The 20768-nt window shown below is 34.4% G+C and overlaps 1 protein-coding gene across 2 annotated transcripts in view; it reads left to right on the top strand.

Moving 5' to 3' along the window:
- The window catches only part of HMGCLL1 (3-hydroxymethyl-3-methylglutaryl-CoA lyase like 1), a 192365-nt gene that overhangs the window by 74605 nt on the left and 96992 nt on the right, over positions 1–20768 (top strand). For both annotated transcript variants that reach the window (XM_007095540.3, XM_042986585.1), the window contains exons 4-7: positions 1637–1732; positions 3700–3848; positions 14504–14567; positions 16149–16337. In XM_007095540.3, the coding sequence (XP_007095602.1) occupies positions 1637–1732; positions 3700–3848; positions 14504–14567; positions 16149–16337 (498 nt within the window). The remainder of the gene's footprint in view (positions 1–1636; positions 1733–3699; positions 3849–14503; positions 14568–16148; positions 16338–20768) is intronic.

Genomic DNA, 20768 nt, shown 5'->3' with positions numbered 1-20768 from the left:
TCCTACTAACCTTTCCCCATTCTGAACTCTTATAACCTGTGCTCTGACTGACAACCACTATATTCCTTTGAATGGTTGTGTTTGTGTGTGCATCTGTGCTATCTCCCCAACTATAAAGCAAATTATTTAGTGCAAGGACCTTACTTTCCTGTATTTATATTTACCACAAGGCCTAGCATAGGGGTTTGGACACAGTAGGTGCTTAATAAACATCTGGTTTAAAGTCGAATAGTCTCAGCATGAAATTAGAGCATTGGCTTTTATGCACTGTAGATGACCATGGGGGATAGTCGTTGTAAAGAATGCAGTTATTGGTTGGCAGACAGTGGATGTGATCTCTAAGAAATAAGTAAGCAAGAATCATGTTTTAGACAGAAGTAAATGTGCTGGGATTGTATGAAACTTGGAGACTTAAATGTCAATAAGGTAGAATGGCAGTCAATGGGAGGCACTTTTTTTGCATCTTAAATATTTAATTTTCAATTTAAAATGTATTTAAAACTCATTTACTTAATTCCACTGGCATTTCACTGAGAGTAAGACTAAGGGGCTAATAGGAGTAAATATTGTAATATTTAATATATTTAAACTGTGTAGTTCTATTAAGAAAAGCATTTGTACTTTGATTAATTTTTACTGCATTTTAAAATTAAAAATACTTGTTGTAACAAGCCAAGATATATAGGTACAAAACAAGTCTTTCATTATCCATTCCCATATTGAAGGTAAAGATTTTGGTTTGGTGTATGTTTCTATAGCTTTCCCCATGCTCATTTTTCATACTTTTCATTGTTTCTGTATTATTCCTTATATTTATTGTTTATGCCATAATTTATTCTGAATTATATAAAGCTCGTGGTATGTCAGTGATAATTTGTCTATGTGCTGATTATGAGATTTGATCATCAGTTATTTGCTCTAGGAGGCTAAATAATAGACTTTGTGGCAAACTAGTAACTTTGATTCTATAAAGTTGATTTTTATAGGATCACAGAAAATATAGAAAAATAAAGTCTTGGAGAGATGGGTTAAATTTTCCTGTTTGTTACTCCATTGTATGCATTTGTTTGCATTATAAGAACAAATAGTAAATCTGATGGTAATTCAGAGAGCACTATGACTCTTACTGAAACATCCATGCTAGCCAAATAACATATATACTATGATTTCAGCCTTGTTAAAGTATTCTAAAAGATATGTAATTTTTTACTAAATAATGTAAAATTTCATACACTGAAAATTATCTGGATGTGAGATTTTCACATGGAAGTTAAAAGCATGGCATATTGCTTTTAAAATTTTCCCCAGTCTCAGGAGTATTTGAAGGTTGGGCTGTGAAATAAAAGCAGGAGACCAAAGATCAGCCAAGTGAAAATAGTAGAGAGTTGCTGACTATTCATAATCACTCATTTAACCAGATCCTCTTATGTGAATAAGTTAAACCCAGATCTAGTTTTTATGTATTTATGACCTTACGAACTACTTATCATTAGCTATCTTGACAGAGCTTTATTATTTCTGACATTAATTTTAGAATATAATTGCATGAGTAATTATAGCCTTCTTGAAAAATGAAACATTTGCTTGACAAAATATTTAAAGTTAAATATTTGTATATAACTATTACATATTTCAGATGGCTGATCACACTGAAGTGATGAAAGGCATTCATCAATACCCAGGAGTTCGATATCCTGTCCTTACTCCTAATCTTCAGGGTTTTCACCGTGCTGTAAGTGTGCTGCGAATTATTTTAAAATCAATGCTTCTTGCTGTTTTAAGGATCTTTACAAAGTTAAAACAGTATCCAATGTGGTTCCCTTGTTACCCTGCATAAATGCTAATGTATGCACACGAATACCTGGTGATCTGTAACTCCATGGTATTGGTATGGACTAAAGTGTTCCACATAAATGGCCCTTCCATTTTAACCATTCAGGAATCAAAACACAAAAATAGTTATCCATTTTGCTGAAGTTCTTTCGAAAGTATATTTTGTGTTTCCTTTGTAAATAAGGAATACAGAATTTAACTTAAACATTTCTCAGTACGATATTAGTGTTATTGTAGTGGATCATTTTTGCCAACTTTTTTGGATCAGCTTTTTGTTGCTGATGTTCCCTCCCTGTAGGTGAAGCTAACCACTGTTACTTACAACTGCCTCTAACAACTTTCCCTATTCTCCCCTTCTGGCTTGTTTCTCCCAATCCTATGTGATTTAAGAATTTATATGTGAAAAAAAAATCTTTGATAATGACACATACAAGAGGAATCAAGGCAATATTAAGAAGGCTTGAGGTGTCGTGCTTAAATGCTTTGTCGTAAAAGTTTTTCACCAGCTATTTCTGGTGTTAATTATTATTTTTCACTTTTGTATTTGGGACTGTGTTGCATAAAGTTGAGGTTGTAGATGCTCATTGATATATCACCTGTTGTGTATCTTTGTTAAAACCATTCTTCTTTTGTTAATTTTGGTGTAAGTTTTTTATTCTACTCTAAAGAAAGAGGCATTTTAAGAAATTATAAATACTGCTGTCGTTGGTCCTAACAAAGTAACGAATGTCTCCACCTTGAAAAAGACAAGAACTGAGAGTACACCCTCAACAATAGCTTGGAAGGGCAAATAATGGAATGGAACACATGGCTTGGGAGTGAGGCATGCCTGTTCTCAAAGCATGACTTGATAACTTATAGTAGCTTTGGGACTTTGTGCTAGTTATTTAGCCTCCTTGAGCCACAGTTTTCTCGTCTGTAAAATGGGTAAGATTGTGGGTTACAGATAGAACACACAAAAGTACTAAAATTCTGGCACACAGTAAGTATTAAAATAGAATTTTGATTTTAGAAGTTAAAAATGTATTTTTGGTGGAGGACTGGAAGCCAATTGGTGTTTTTTAAATGTTGGATTAAAAAAAAAGATTTTTTTTTTCTTAATACGTTAATAGGGTATCCGAAAGAGAGGAGAATCTAGGCACAGCGCTACAGATACATTAATAGAAAGTCTTAAAAAATCCAGCTGGAAAATGAGGAAATGTGATATTTGAAAACAGGTCACTGGAGAAGTCTGGGGAAAGGACTTAAGATGGCAAAAGGGAAAACTATTAGGTTAATATTTTGGATTTAAAGACTAGGCAAGAAGATTAAGACATTAGACATGCAAGAGTATGTTGTAGCAGTCAAGGTATGAAACAATGGAAGCTAGCTTAAGAGACAGGAAAAAAATTTGGCGCAAACTCTAAATGATGAATTGGAAAACATTTTTCTGTTAGGTTATAGGAAGAGGAGAACAGAAAGCATTTACTACTCTTTAATAATTGGTCTAAAAATAATGTTTTCCATAGATATTAAAAGGCTTTATTGGGGTGCCAGTATTTTCCATAATTACAGTTAAAATATTTTTGATACCTACACATAATTTAGGAAAGATGAAATTAAATTGGAACATCATCACTGTTTTCTGTACTTCATAGATTCATAGATTCATAGAGTGTTGCAGCTTGGGGAATTATTTTGTTATCACGAAATACTTTTAAGTTTGAAAAGAGCTTATGTGGCAAGATGAGAAGACTCTAATTGTGAATTCCAAGGCAAATGTTAATGAATACATGCATGCCTTTATTGAGTAATTAATATTTCTTCTATTGCTATCATTTACATATTTTAAGTTAATTGTTTTTGCCCTTAATTCTCTTTTTTCAGGTTGCTGCCGGAGCCACCGAGATATCAGTTTTTGGTGCCGCATCTGAATCCTTTAGCAAGAAGAATATTAACTGTTCTATTGAAGAAAGCATGGAAAAGTTTGAGGAGGTTGTTAAGTCGGCAAGGCACATGAATATTCCAGCACGAGGGTATTTATGAAATTCCACAAATTCTAGTTAGTTACTATCTATTGTTTAAGTTCGTATATGAACTATGTAGTTATTATTTTAGCATTCATAATATATGTAGGGTGTCTTTTGTACCTTGTATGATCAGGCCATCACTGTATAGTGATCTGTCTCGTGAATACCAGTTAATAATTATTAGAGTTTATCTAGCCTAGAGGGTATAGTGCTCCAAGATCAGAGGCCAACTTGACTTTGCAAACCTGACATTGTTACTCATCTTATTAACACTTACCCAAATGCAACTATCTTTTCATCTCAGCCTACTGTTGAGTTGATCAATTTGTGTATACTCGTAGTACCATTTGCAAAGGAACCCTCTAATGTGGTTTCCACATCTTTAAAAAATTTTTAAGACCTATGACTTTTTGTTCCAAAATTATTTTATGTAGACCTTCAATCGAGTATTTAAAACATAAAATTGAACCTTCAAGCTGCACCAGGAAATTCGGCCCATCTTTCCCCTCATTCAACATCCCTTTCAACAGTCGATTTCCCTGTTTTCTCTGTGTGACCCAAAAGCAAAGGTAAATGGGGAAGAGGAAGAGAGAGAAGATCTGCTTTGATTCTTACCTGCTTCCAGAACCAGCAGTTGGAGCATGTACTGCAAACAGGCTCTACTCCCAGACCCATGTTCTATGAAATGTATAATAAATGATCACTTAAGAAGGAATTTGTTTCTAAGACATTAGCTAATTTTCTATTGCTTTTTATAATTATAGTGGTATGATAGTCTTCTCATGGAAATCAATTAAGACGTATAGCATTCATAAGACAAGTCTGATAGCTATAATTAGATTTGGATACAGGTTTACTTCCTTCAGTTGAGGAGAGAAAAATCCGTAGTGGCAGGGAGAGGTTTAGTGGTTAATGAGAAAGACAAGTGGATCCAATTTTGAGTGACAACATTAGAAAAGGGTTAGAATTCAACCAAGGTCCTTTGGAGAGCAAATAGAATTAGACCACACCATGGGGAACTGTCTTACTGGTTTGCTTACTTTTGTTAGCTTATTTTTCCTCTCTCCATAGCAATAGTTTTCAGCATGAGTTTTTAAAGATACAAAATTGTTTTTGTAATTAAAATATACACATCATGGAAAGCACATGCAAGAAAAATTTATAAACCAAGAAATGTGTATCCATAGACAGAAAATAAAGGATGTGTATTCTTAAGGCAAAAAAAAGGTGAATAACCACAAAACCATGTATTACAAGTTTCTAAATTCAAACATATATAAGCTGTTTTGTCTCTTTCTTTTTAAAGAATGGGAAAAATGAAGAAGCTACTATATTTTAATGCATCTTTAAATATGGAGTATAGATTTTACAGTAAAGTCACTCATTGGAAATTTGAAAACACATAACTGTGCAAAGTAAAGTGCATGTGCAGCTTGCACTTCAAATAGGAAGCTTTTTTAATGTTAGAAGATGGATGTAAACATAAATTGTTTAATATCATACTTTATTATCTGTTTTTCTCTTATAAAGTAGAATAGGTAATATATTTAATAGAAATCTTAAATCCTCTTGAATACTGAGTTTTGAGCAACTAATATTGTCCCATCAGTAAAGAAAAAAAATTTTTTTTAATAAAGTGTGTGTGAGTTGGGGAGGGGGTTAGGGGGTGAGAGAGAGAGAATCTCAAGCAGGCTCCACACTCAACATGGAGCCTGACATAGGGCTCGATCTCACCACCCTGGGATCATGACCTGATCTGAAATGAGGAGTTGGATGCTAAACCTACTGAGCCACCCAGGCACCCCAATAAAGAAACTTCTAACCATGCTATAACTTAAAAAGTTTGCCAGGCCTTAATAAGAAGGGTACAAAGTGCAAGATGGACAAAAACTGACTCACAGTCCAATGCCATCAGCAGAGTACCTTAGAGACTTACTGCAGAAGTATACAATAAATAAATGTGTGTTTTCCAATGCAGATTTTGTTCCTTTGAGCACAACTCCTAGATCTTCTGAAACAGTATTCATTTTTAGAAATAGGCCTTTTAGTATGTGAGTTCCCTCTTTGTGCAGATGAGAATTATCTTCCTACTCCCCCAAATGTTAATAGAGTTTAAATTAGATTTTATTTTTGCTGGCAATCTAGAATTTAGATACGCAATATTAGAAGTCATAGGTCATTGGTACTCAGTTAAGAAAAAGAATCATGTTCAACTAGTTGAAACTGAAGCAGACACCTCAGCATCTTACTATGGCAACATGGCAACAGCTGCGTCAACATGTACTTGATCACCGTCCAGAAAATTTATGTCATCAGCTGTCAGATTTAAAGGCCATAAGGCAGTACACATTTTATAAATGCTCACTAAAACCATTTAAATTTTAATAAAAATAGTAAACCTTCATATGGTCTAAATAGCAGCTTTTATTAAAGTTATTAAGGCTGTGGTTTGATTCCCCCCCATCCTGTAACACACATATACACATGCATGTGTACACATTTTTTATATGTGCTCAGAACTTTACATAACATCTGGGACACATTGCAAAAACATACCATGCCAGATCATTGACATAAAATGCAAAGTCAGCTAACTACCACTGAATATACATTATATATGAATGAACAATGAAATGTCTACATTTTGGACTTCATTTTTAATGTGTAATTCATATGACATATGTTTAAAATATCTAGGTTATTTTTCTAATATCAAAATTTTTAAAAAGTTAAAAAGGCAAAGAAAAATAAAAGTCTGTGATACATGTAATGATTTTCTCTATTTTTATCAATTCATTTCCTGAAATTATTATCTCTTGGTTTGTCAAGATCCTTCCAAAATTGAAACGTCTTCAAGATATGAAGTAGTGCACTAATATATGAGACATTTAGTTTTATTCCTTTTTGTCTGAGTATTGACCTACCTTAAATGAGGTCACAAGAATCACATACTCTCTTTGTGAGAATATTATTTTTAAAAAGGAAACTATCACTAAGGAGCCATTATTAATTTCACTACTAAAAGGCTTAGAAATATACATTACAAATTCAAAAGGTCAGCAGTTGTGCATATCAAAGCAAAACTTTTTACATAATTATATCTTAGGTCTCTTCTGTAAAATGACTTCAAGTGATCTGAACCATGATTACTCTGAAAGGTTGAGCCTACTAAAAGTTGAAAGAAGGTAGTTTTGTACCATTTTTCCTGGAAGCCAAACAAAATTACCATACTTTGTTTTAAAAAATTACAAAATGCAAAAATATTTAACTATGAACCGTAACTGCTGGATTCCTCAAATTCCCAGAAAAAAATGTGCAAAATAATGAGAACAAGGAATAAAAGACAAATTAGTAGTTAATATAGACAATCATATATAACTTTTAGATACAGAAAAACCAAAGATCATTTTAGGATGTGGTAATGGTTTACATTGCATATTAGTGTTTTTGTTTTCTCTGGGTAAATACCCAGTAGTGGAATGACTGGATGGTATGGAATTTCTATTTCTTGAGGAACCTCCATATTGTTTTTCCAGTGACCCTCAATTTACATTCCCCCCAACAGTGCACAAGGGGTCTTTTTTTTCCACTTCAGCATCTACACTTTCTATTTTTTAAATCTTTTTCATACTAGCTCTTCTGAAAGGTGTGAGGTGATACCTCCTTGTGGTTTGATTTGCATTTCCCTGATGGTAATGAGTGATGTTGAACATCTTTTCATGAGTCTCTTGGCCATCTGTATGTCTTCTTTGGATAAAGGTATTCAGGTGTTTTGCCCATTTTTAATTGGATTTTTTTTTTTGATGTTGAGGTGTATAAGTCCTTTATATATTTTGGATATTAACTCCTTATCAGTTATATCATTTGCATATACCTTCTCCCATTTGGTAGTTTGCCTTTTTGTTTTGTTGATGATTTACTATACAATGAAAAAAGCTTTTTATGTTGGGATAGTCTCAATGGTCATTTTCACTTTTGTTTTTCTAAAGTGCATATTTTATGCATCTCTTGATCTGTGACCGTCACCACCTGCTTTCTGCTTATCCCATAGAAATAATAATCCAGTCTGGTTTAACAGCTTCTGGATAAAATTGTATTATGTATATTAGTGGCCAATTTCTTCGATGAAATTAATGTTAATATTAGGAAATTCTTGTGCTTAATTATTTTTTGATGAGTTGCTTAGCTCTGTATAATTTCTAACCTATAAAATGGTCATGAAGTAAGTGCAGATTCCTCTCCCTCAAAGTGGCCAGTTTTCATTGGTTTTCCCGTTAAGAGATAATTTTGAACACAAACTTATTTAAGAACTTGCAACCTGTTTCTTAGCCAAACTATTTACGTTATGTTGCACATGTATTTCTTATTTTTCCTCTGCATAATACAACATGCTATTATGGATTCTGATGCTGATCTTGAAGGTAGTAGTAATATTGGTGAGTGTGATAGTGAGTTTCCTTATTTAAGTCTCAGTGTTTTAAATACACCATGTTTCTCATGACTAATGTAGCAAATACCTTCCATTGGACAGTCTACCCCAGGGGAATTCACTTGCATATATGGCACCATCTTTCAAGTGTACAGTTGATTGGCCAAGTTCCTTTCCAATATCTTAGACTGAGGCCTTTCTATTGGCCTGGAAGAAAAAATTTGAAGAGCAATTCAAAACCTCATTTACCAAAACATGGTACATAAAACTCTAAAAATGAGACATCTGTTAAAGCTATTTTCTGTCATACATATGGTTTGTTTGAAGGTATACTTTTTTTTAGCCTTACATATTAATCTGGCACTGCTGTGTATCAGAATAACACCTACCCAGCAATAGTTAATATGTGTAAGCTGTGTTGTGTAGTCATCACTAAACAGCCTTCATATAGAGCCTTTGAAGAGCATGTTTTGTCATTTCTCATGAAATTAGCATTTCAGGGCAAAAAGAGAATTAGCAGAATTGCTCCTTGAGACCCAGGGACAGTATTTATTTCTTACATTATCTGTAGTGTTAAGTGCTTAGCGGGCTCTCACAATCTGTTTTTCGTTGGCTTATTAGTAATGGAATGCTATTTTGTATTGTTTATAGGCAGACATACTGTGCATGACTGCATCAAAACAGCTCCTACATTTAAACGTCTTAATTATGTTTAATTGACATTACATGTCACCTCTTCAATCTTGGCATTGTTTTTCTCTTCTGAGGATAGCAGTCATTGATTGTTTCCATTGCAAGTATTTGTGACGTTTATTCCAGGCTCATCGTTTTTGTTTCTTTTTGCCAGAATGATTTTAAAGGACAGAGGATAATAGTGGGAAGGCCTTGGGTAAGGCCTCAATGTAGGTGCTTTTTCATGACTCAGTTTCACCAGATAAAGTTGTTAAGACTTGATTGCCTCAGTTTCTCTTTTATCATGATTTTGCACAATATTGATAAATGGCTTTCACAAGCACAAATAAAAATAACTCACCCTTCCATCCGCAGAATTTATTGTAACACCATGCCTTTAATGTTAGCACAATTAGCTTCAATATGATTGGCCATTCTTTTATTCTGTCATCCTATATAGTGTTTAAGGTTTTGTTCTAAGTCTGAACTCATATACTATCATTAGCTACAGGATTTAGAAGTAAGTGCATTAATAGCCTGGATGTAGCTACATATTTAGAGTAAAGACCAGGAATTTCATAGAAAACTAATTAAATAATGAAAATGGCACCTTAAATAACAAATTTGTGCATGAATTCATTTAAGAAATGCTGAATGTTTTATATAATGTACTGTCTAGTGATAATGTATGGAATATGAAAATGAAAAAGTAGCCAAACTTCAAAGAGTTTCTAGCAGACTGAGAAAATAGTATATATAGAAATTGTTACTTAACTGTCAAAAAAAGCAAATACATTAAGAGACATACAGACAGATCCTATTCAAGTTTAAAGTAATACTATATTAAATTTCTCGGGGGTTATATGGAGAAACTTAATGCAGAAGGTGTCAATAAAATGAAGTCATTAAAGATAGGTAAATATAGGGAAACATAATCAGAAATAATGGTCTTTTCAGGCAGGGTAAGAAATGTACAGAGAGCAAAGGCATAGTGAAGAGAAATCTCAAAAAGCATTTAGGTAACAGGAAAGAGCTTACTTCCACTGGAAGGGGAGTTTTTCAGGGTGTATAGTGGGAGAGGGGTAGAAAGAGGTTTCACAAACTGCTGAACTTGAATACCAAGTTTACTTGGTAGACGATGGCAAGTCACTATAGATTTTCGAAGTGTAAAACTAATCAGATCTATGCTGTAGTCCTCGTATTTTGTCAATAGGTATTAGTGTACAAGTGAGTGGTGTGAGACCAGAGGCAAGGAGAGCGCTTGGCAGATGTATGCAGCTGTCCTGAAGAAAATACTCAGGGACTGTTCTGTATGTTTGGACTGGCACTAGCAGACATCACATGCAACAGAGGCTGGAAGGGAAGAACCAGGGTATCTGGGTTATTGAATATGTTCTCAAAGGTGACCTTTAAGTGATTTGGCAGGACAGACTCTGAAAATGACTGCGTTTTTTTTAATGGCAAATGCAGGGGAAGCAAGAATGAGCATCATTTTTGACATGCTGAGCTTAATATGTCATGTCAATGTGTCAGGAAACCAATTTGTAATGTTCCTGAGACTTGGAGTTGTTCCTTGAGTTCTCTATCTGCATAATGATGAAAGACAGAGACTATGGGGGACTGAACTGATGCAAAGACTCCCTTTTCTGTTCCCATTACAAACATATGAAAATAACCATTTTTGAAACCTATAGCTAAACTCAGAAAAGAAAGTCCTCAGGATTCATCAAAGAAAGTGTGGTGAGGATGCAGGTTGATGCCACTAGCACCTGGAGGTATCTATTTCAGATAAAATTCCTAGTGGCTCGAAAATGGGATTTTAATGTCGACATGATTTAAGATAGATGTTCTACTAAAACATGCATTTTAAAGTGATGATTCTTGGCGCCTGGAATCTCCTCTTTGCCAATGCAAAGTCAATGGAATTTGTGGAATATTATGGAAACCCCAAATAAGAAATTAAGGTAGAAATTTGTCCAAGAATTGGTAAAGTCCACTGGGCAAGGACAAAAGGCAGTCATATATTGTTTATAGAGACACTTGAATAACTCAAGAGTCTCATGAAACTCCCATAGAAACTAAAATCACCATGAAAAGATACAGTAAAAATTACAAACCACATGACGATACAAACTACCCTAGGAGAGAAAGAAGCAAAAAGAAAAAGCAGGAAAACTTTAACAGAAAAGAAGGAAATAGAACAATCTGAAGAATTTAAATTAACCCCTTAAAATACAGAGGCAAAGGAAGAACATAATAGATCTTTATGAAAATGATGAAGATTTTACAAAAAGAAACAATTCTTGAAATGACAAATACCTTTATAAAGGAAATGATTGCATTCAGCTGCAGATTACATACAGTTGAAAGGGGTTTTGGTGACTAGAAGTAATATTCAAGGAAACTGCAAAAATAAAACACAGAAAAATGTAATAGAACTTTTCAAAGTGAGGTTAAGAGAGAGTGCCTCACAGAATTTTCAGAAGGAGAAAGCAGGGAAAGTAAATGTTAGATAGATTTGATGAACTAGCACCTTGAGGATTTTCTAGATTTGAGGAAAAACATCAGTGTTAATATTAAAGGAGTATAAGTCCTGATATTCTCATAGTAAAATGCAGAATATTAGATATAAACAGAGAATCCAAAAAGTAGAGAACAAATCACTTTAAAATTGCTATAACAGAATTACCATTAAATAGCAAAATTCTCGTCAGCAAAACTGAGACCAGAGCTAGTGAAATATGCTCAAAATAGCAGAATGACTGTTCACCTAGAATTTTATACCTAACCAAACTATTAAACATTAATGAAGGTGAAGTAAAATTATTTGGTGACAAAATAGTCTGCAAAACTTTACCATTACTGAAAGAACTAAACGGTGTAGTTCAGTAAAAAGGACATTAAGCCAGAAGTGAGAAATGGGATAAAATAAGAAATGGAGAGGTTGCAGTTTGGGGCTTCAGCAGAATAGAAATGATTCAAGATAGATCTGTGAGAAGTTGAACTACCAGCCAATTGAAAATAGATAAAAAGTGCTGGGGCATAGTAGTGAGATTCTTGAGACTAAAATCGGTGTATTAACACTTTTTACAAGGGAATAAATCAGGCATTCAAGGGGAGGTAGTATTGCTGATGTTTCAGTGGTTTTCAATTTTGGCAAGTTTCTAAATGGAACTTTAGAAATTATTTTGAGTTATTGGTGATTGAATTTAGTTCCTCAGGTTTGTGATTTAATTGGCCTGGAGTGTGTCAACCATTAGAGTTTTGGCTTTTAAACTCCCCAGGTGATTCTGTGCAGGCAAGTTTGAGAACCACTCTAATAGATTGCTATAGAAATTGACTTTAGCTACTATTCAAAGCGGACAATATAGACTATTTTTATCATGGGGGAGGCCATTTCATACTCATGAAAATGTTTCACTTTTTACCAGCAGCAAGCTTTTTCTGTAAAAGACTGGATAATAATATTTTAGGTTTCGTGGGTCAGATAATCTCTGTGCTCCTATTCAACTCTTATGGTGCAGAAATAGCCACGGTTAATAGGTAAACAGATAGGCATGGCATTGTTCCAATAAAATTTGACTTGCAAAAGACTAATGAGCAGGATTTGGCCTATGGGTCTTCGTTTGCCAACCTGTGCTTATAGGATGTTAAAGTAAGCTAATGAACGTAGTTGAGAACCATCACATTTGTTTCGGGGGGGGGGGAAAGTAGCCTCATGTGTAAATAGGTGAGAGAAGTGGCTCACAAGGATGGAATAGAAAATAGGAAGATGAAATGCAGTGAAGAATGGAGACCAGGCAAACCTTAGGCCTGGGAAGGAGTCTGAGGGAAAACTTGAGTGAATGAAAATGCAGGTGATGTTACCAAAGGGTAGTTACGGCCAGATAGTAAAGAATGCAAGAAACGTTGGTTTGCTTTATATCGTTTTGAATTTGTTGTTTTTTTTTCTTACATTGTTTTTCATATTTAGAGGGATGGCATGTAAATGGATGGCTTGGATTTTGTATTGAACCACATCTAGATATTTTGGGTTCAGAATGAAGTAATTATTCATTTATTTATCTGTAATCATTATATCTGAATCGAAAATGTTCTTTTCCATCTTTAGCCACCTTTTCCAAGTGTTAGGTTTATAGAACATTTTCTTTCTACATATCTTGTTTAAATTTATACCGGTTATTCAAATAAGATAATTATAGTAATTGCAAGAGCAGAGAAATGATTTCCTGCATAACTTTCAAGTTGTACTTGAATTATCCTATTTATCCCTCTGTCTTCTTTACTGCTTACTTGACTTACTGAATTGTTTATTTAATTCCAAAACACAACTTTTATTCACATTTTAATACTTTTGAAATTAGATTATGGTTTTAGAATCAATGAGTATGTATTGAATCATTGAATATATATGTATATATTTAATATGTATATTTTTTTTTACTCCAAAACCTGTTATAAAATTTATAGTGTATCTTATAATGGACAACATCTTAGAATCAAGGAAATATGGTATTATCTTTTGTCTTGTTTTTGCTTCCACCTTTCTGTTGGCAACCACTTCCAGAGTTCCCGGAGAATTAACATTTCTGGAAAACTACTCTGATCTTGTCACTACGTTACCTAATAATTTTGAGTGATCTCAAAGTTCAGACTCCTTGGCATGGCATTCCAAGGGCCTTATTATCTAAAGCCTGTTATATTCTGGCTCACAGAATTGGATCTCCAGCCTCATTTCCTACCACCCCTCTCTCACTCATGTGAATTGCTTCATCCCTGACAATCAGACACATGATGCATTATTTTAATACAAGTGTTGTAAAAATCTCTGAGGAAAGTTTAATAAAATGGGATTGGTGTTGAGCTGAAAATAGCTAAAACAGGCTTTTTCTAAAGCTTAATACTTTAAGATGGAAAAGTATCATTATCATTTCAGGAAAGGCTTGACTTTTTCTATTAGAGTAAATTGTTGAAGAAGCTTACAGAATATCTTTATATGGAGCCTTTAAGACGTAGACTAGACGCTCTTCTGTATAGGATGATTTAGGTATACCCACGAGAGATAAACAAGATGAACTTTGAGGTTGTGGCCAACTCTAGGAGTTTTGGGGTGATTAATGACTCTATCTAAATGAGGCCAAAAGATCCAGATGGGAGTGAAGAGAAATTCAGTTAGTCATCTACTCGCTATTTCTCTATGATTCCAAAGAACTAGATATTTAACAGTTGGATGTGTGTACTTACTTAAATAAAACTATGTAGTTCACTGGTATTTTCTGCTTTGAATGTTCATATGCTGCTATAGTATAAATAATTCCACAAGATAAACACCTGTTACTCCATCTGCCATCAAATAACATTTATCAAATTGTCATTCTTAGAAAAAAAATGAGTTAAGTTAAAAATGTTCCAAAATTGTTTTTCTTTGTTCTAAGAATAATAATGGACTAGGGTAAAAAATATTTTTGGTGACTTTTTAGCTATTCATTTTTATAAAATGGAAATTAGGAAATGACTTAAATCATCTATATATTTATATGGCTCTATATTTTAAATTTAGGTATGTGTCTTGCACCCTGGGCTGTCCGTATGAAGGAAACATCACACCACAAAAAGTGACAGAAGTAAGATATACCTGTGGTTTTCTGGTTCTTGGTAAAATGATGTGTAATATTTTTAAAAGCAGGCTGTTCTCCTTACTGTTGATTGCATCTGCACAACCAAGTTTCAGGAGAACCATGGAAGACAAGATCGATCACTTAACCAGTAGTTTCATTTTGACACTGAAGATGTATATATTGGCTACAACTATTCAAAGTTAAATAACATTTGAGTCTGCTCATGTTGGGGTTCATAGATGAAACATTTTTACATGGGTGGAACTTAGTGGGTGACCTTTCCACATTCCATCAGAATGTCAGGGAAGTTTGTACATGCACACTTAAACTTTGCTTTGATTGTTCAGGTATCATCCCTGTGTTCTTGTCCTGCATACTTGGGCACTTGTATCAGAGTGTATACACTGCTTTTTCTGTACACTGTTCATTCCTTTGAGATCCTCTACTTCGTCCTGAGACTCCAGTTCCTTTCATTAGAGAGCAGTTTTGCAGGAATAGATAATAGTCCTTAAAGATGACATTGTTAGAAATTCAGAACTTAGGATAAACCTTTGATGTGGCTAAAGCCATTCCTCTTTTGTGCCTTCATTTGAACTTGTGAAATTTGCTGCAGATTTTTCAAATGCGTGCTATCCCAGTCTATTTAAGGAAGACCTTTGCACACAGAGGCAGATATATTGTAAAATAAAGAAGCTTAAATATTTTAGTCCTTCACCTATATGGTACCCTTCTAAAACTCCTTATAAATTTGCATTCACAATTACATATTATTTTCTTAAAAAACACTTCCAAAACGATAGAACTTCAGGCTCCACAAAAACTAGGCTCCAAATCTACCTGTCCACCAAGCCCCTTGCTTTGCTGCCTTTTGCCTCATGGATGAGGTCTATGGATGGACCACACATACCCTCAGGCTCTCCATGTCTGAGGATGTCTGAGGAGTTGCTGAAGAGAACTGCGTAACAGGCAGATTGGAAGTATTTAGAATGCATGACCAGCAACCTTAAGTGAGTCATCTAGACTTAACCTTAGTTATCCAACATAAAGGGAATTTGCAGGTTACTTGGCATAAGTGCATCCATTCATGAACCAGAAGTATTAAGTTAGAAATACTAAGTGACTCTACCAATCACACAACTACTTAGTGACAAAGCTGAAAGTATTTTTGATATCTCGTGACCTCAAATCTCATGCCTTGAGAAATACTACTTCCAAAGTAAATTTGTAATGCTTCTGTTTGTTTAAAGGGCTGAGAAAGTAAGCCTCCCATAATTGAAATTGTAGCTTATAATTGCATAACTGAACATGGAGATGGACAGTTATGATTCTAAGGCCAACTTGAATATTAGAAAAAGATAATTATAGTAATGTCTTCAAAACTTTTATATAATAGTTGGGATTTAATAACCAAGGAAAAGGACCAGAAAATTAAAATATGTGTTTCCCATGAATACATAACTGATCTCAGGTATGACTTTTACTTGTAGATGATGTCTGCTAAGGAGTAACAGGGTTTGAATTTGTTCATTTCCATTATTATTATTATTATTATTATTTTTTTTACTAGCTTCTCACCTTTCCCAACAGGTATCTAAAAGATTGTATGGCATGGGCTGTTATGAGATCTCTCTAGGAGACACTATTGGAGTGGGAACTCCAGGAAGCATGAAAAGAATGTTGGAGAGTGTCATGAAAGAAGTCCCACCCAGTGCACTTGCTGTTCACTGCCATGACACGTATGGACAAGCCTTAGCAAATATCCTTACGGCCCTTCAGGTATTTTGCGTTATTTGTGTGTAAGTGTAAAATGGGTATCCTTAATGATAATATAAACATGTTAAAGGGTTTAGTGAGGTAATATTTATAAATTGCTACGAATATAATATTTAAACTACCCACCCCATGACAAGTACTCAGGAAACATCTGCAAATTGCGCATTTATTTTTAGGGCAATGATGTCTCCTTTTCCTGTTAATTTTATTTGATAAAATTTCTCTTTTTTTTTTTTTTTTTTTTACTAAAGGGTAGTTCAATATTAGTTTTAGGTGCAACATAGTAATTCAGTAATTATATGCACGATCGCCACAGTCAGTGTAGTCACCCTCTGCACCATACAAACTTACTACAATATTGACTATATTCCATGAGCATTTCATGCTTATGACTTTGTTTTATAACTGGAAGTTTATACCTCTTAATACCCTTCATCTATTTCACTCATTCTCCATACCCTACTCCCTTCTGACAATCCAGAGTTTGTTCTCTGTATTTATGAGTCTATTTCTGCTTTTTTCTTTGCTTGTTTTGGTTTTTAGATTCTACATATGAGAGAAATCATGTAGTATTTATTTTTTCCTCTCTGACTTATTTCACTTAGTGGAATACCCTTTAGGTCCATCCATGTTGTTGCAAATGGCAAGGTTTCATTCTTTCTTAGGGCTGAGTAATACTGCATTGTGTATATATGTACCACATCTTCCTCATCCTTTCATCTATTGATGGACACATTGATTGCTTCACTATCTTGGTTGTTGTAAATAATGCTGCCACAGAATGGATAGACACATATATCTTTTTGAATTAGTGTTTTTGTTGTCTTCAGGTAAATGCCCAAAAGTTGAAATATGGGTTGTATGGTCTTTGTATATTTAATTCTTTGAGGAAATTCTGTACCATTGCGCACAGTGGCTGCACCAGTTTGAATTTCTGCCGGCAGTGCATGAGGGCTACTTTTTCTCCACATCCTCACCAGCACTTATTTCTTGTCTGAGACCAGCTATTCTGACAGGTGTGAGCCAATATCTCATTATGGCTTTGATTTGCGTTTCCCTGATGATTAGTCATATTGAGGATCTTTTAATGTGTCTGTTGGCCATCTGGAGTCTCCTTTAAAAAATATTCAGGTCCTCTTCCTATTTTTATTGGATTTTTTTGGTGTTAAATTGTATGAATTCTTACTATATTTTGGATATTATCCCCTTATCAGATACATCATTTGCAAATGTCTTCTCCCACTTAGTAGGCTGCCTTTTTGTTTTGTTGATGATTTTCTTCACTGTGCAAAAGCCTTTCATGTTGGAATAGTTCCAATACTTTAATTTTGTTTTTGTTCCCTGTGCCTGAGGAGACATGTATAGAAAAATGTTTCTGAGGCCAGTGTCTAAGAGATTACTGCCTATGTTTTGTTTTAAGAGTTTCATGGTTTCAGGTCTCATATTTATGTTTTTGAATCTATTTTGAGTTTCTTTTTGTGTATAGCATAACAGAGTGATCCAGTTTCATTCTTCTGCATGTAGATGTCCATTTTTCCCAACATCATTATTAAACTGACTAATGTATATTCTTCACTTCTTTTGTATTTTCCAAAGTCCTTTGTCACAGATGAATTAACCATAAAACTATGGGTTTATTTCTGGGCTCTGTATCCTGTTCTCTTGATCTATGTGTCTTTTTTTTTTCTCTTTTAATTACTTTAGCTTTGCAGTATATTTTGAAATCTGGAATTGTGAGACCTCTGGTTTTGTTCTTCCTTGTCAAGATTGCTTTGGCTATTCAGGGTGTTTTTTGCTCCCTACAAATATTAGGATTATTGTTCTCGTTATGTGAAAAATGCCGTTGGTATTTTGATAAGGATTGGATTGAATCTTTAGATTACTATGGGGTTGTATGGACATTTTAATGATATTCTTTCAATCAATGAGCATGATAGAGCTTTCCATTTCTTTCTGTCATTTTCAGTTTCTTTCATTAATTACTTACAGATTTCAAATGTCAGGTCTTTCACCTGATTGGTTAAATTTATTGTTAGGTATTTTATTATTGATGCAATTGTAAATAGAATTGTTTTCTTAGTTTTTCTTTCTTCCACTTTGTTATTACTGTATATAAATGCAACAGATTTCTCTTTAGTAATGTTCTATCCTGCAACATTACTTAATTCATTTTGTAGTTCTAACAGTGCTTTTGGTGTGGACTTCAGGGACTTCTATATAGATCATGTCATTTGCAAAGAGTGACAGTTTTACTTCCTCCATAATAATTTTTTTTGTCTGATTGCTGAAGCTGAGATTTGTAGTACTATGCTGGATAAAACTGGCGACATTGGATATACTTGTCTCGTTCCTGATGTTGGTGGAGAAGCTTTCTTCTTTTCACCATAGAGTATGATGTTAGCTGTGGGTTTTTCGTATGTGGCCTTTAATATGTATAGGAATATTCCCTTTAAACTCACTTTTTTGAGAGTTATTATTAAGTGCCATTGAATTTTGTCAAAAGCTTTGTCTACATCTGTTGAGATGATCATAAGATTTTTGTTCTTCATGGTATTAAGTGGTATATCATGTATGTTGATTGGTGGATATGGAACCATCCTTGCATCCCTGTAATAATTGATGATGGCGAATGATCCTTACTGTATTATTTATTTGGTTTGATAATGTTGAGGATTTTTGTGTCTATGTTCATCAGACACATTGGCCTGTAATTTTCTTTTCTAATAGTGCCTTTATCTGATTTTTGTACCTATATTTTGTTTAACAAGTTTTTGTGATGTTGCAGGCATCCTCTTCAGAGACTCTTGGCTTTTTTTTATCAAGTACATTATTTTAGGTCGTCAAAATGAAGATATTTGGAAATCTGGGTGATGAAAAATTACTTACTAAATTCTAATAACTTAGTTATTTTTAATGCATTTATTTAAAACACTACATATAAATAGTGTTTATGGATATATCTTACAATTAGTGGTAGCTTGTTAACCTTAGTTAAAAATAGGTTTGTGTGATGTTTATAGAACCCATGATTTTGACAAAACAAGACTGTATCAAAACTTTCTAGTGTGGCTGAAAATCCGTATTGTAAAACTGTATGTCATAGTCCTAAAGTATACAGTTGTTTGGCAGAAGTTAAAAAACAATGTGAAGATCAAGCCCGACAAAGGGCTTATTTTGACTTTGTAGCATATGTGCACAAATCCATGTTTATCCTCTGGAAGCAGGCAAGGAACACTGTATTGAATTACAACAGAAAATGATATCCCATGGACTTTTGGGCGTGGGAATTTTTACAATTTTCCCTTCCTAGGTATTCTAGCTTCTAAAACAATAGACAAGTAGGAATCACTTCAGGATTCTGTGTTCAGCTACAACTGTAACTTATTAAGTGTTCCTGACCAGCCAGCTCCTGAAGACATCTGCCTCCCCAACCCCTCTCTGACTTCTCTGTGTGGATATTCCCTTTCTCTCTCCCTCTCCCCCTCTTTCCCCTCACTTCTCTCCTTCCCTTCCCCTTCCTTTTCTCATCCCACTATATGGGTATATCTTCTAAGCATGGTGACACTTTGGGTGGTGGTTTATTTGTGTAGCACAGTTACTATATAATGAATGATAATTTAGTTCTTTGGGATTTAGGAGTATGGTGCAAAATCTGAGAATCTAAACTTCTTCTGGAAACTACCTCTTGAAAATGCCCAAATGCAAAATATTGCTGATACCCTAATGTGATTTTAATGGTTAACAAGGCCTATTTGAGAAAGTAATGTTTAAAATCAGATATAAAACATGAGAACTAACCCCTATAAGGGGTGTAAGTATCTGTGTGTGCATGCATGTGCACATGCCAGTGTGTGAAAAGAATAGTTCAAGCAGATGAAACACCACTTGGGCAAAAGTCCTTGGGAGAGGGGAAGATTTTGTCCTAGGAACTGAGAGAAGACAAATAATTTATAAGAGAAGCTAAGCTTTATGACATAGGCTGAATTAATTGAATAGCACCTCCTTGCAAAGAGGTGAGGACTGAAATCTTGGGGCATTTTCCCATCCTGAAACAGCCATACAAAGGGTTGGGAAATAACCCTGGTCCCAAGCAAGACGGTAACATGAATGAGAACGTGTATAAGATGGAGACCCCTCCCAAATGCCACGTTCTCAAAAGGTGAACCAGCAAAAATTCCTCCTCACGAGAGGAAAAGGCAAGGGTATTCATTCTCATGGCTTTGGCTACGTATATAGGAGAAATACTAAGTCCATCTTTATACGTCATAACTTTTTGCCAATCCCTGTGTGGACTTAGGGTTCAAATTCACATCACCTGTGCAGTGAAAGACCCAGGCCGATAAATTGTTTTTAACTGGTTGTGGGTTAGTGGCACCTTAAGGTGCCAGGAATTATTTAAATTTTTTTCTGAAAGAACACGTCTTCAACTTAAGC

This window comes from Panthera tigris, chromosome B2 (genome assembly GCF_018350195.1).
Source record: "Panthera tigris isolate Pti1 chromosome B2, P.tigris_Pti1_mat1.1, whole genome shotgun sequence".
In the NCBI taxonomy this organism is placed as follows: domain Eukaryota; kingdom Metazoa; phylum Chordata; class Mammalia; order Carnivora; family Felidae; genus Panthera; species Panthera tigris.
This window is presented reverse-complemented; position numbering and strand designations above follow the sequence as displayed.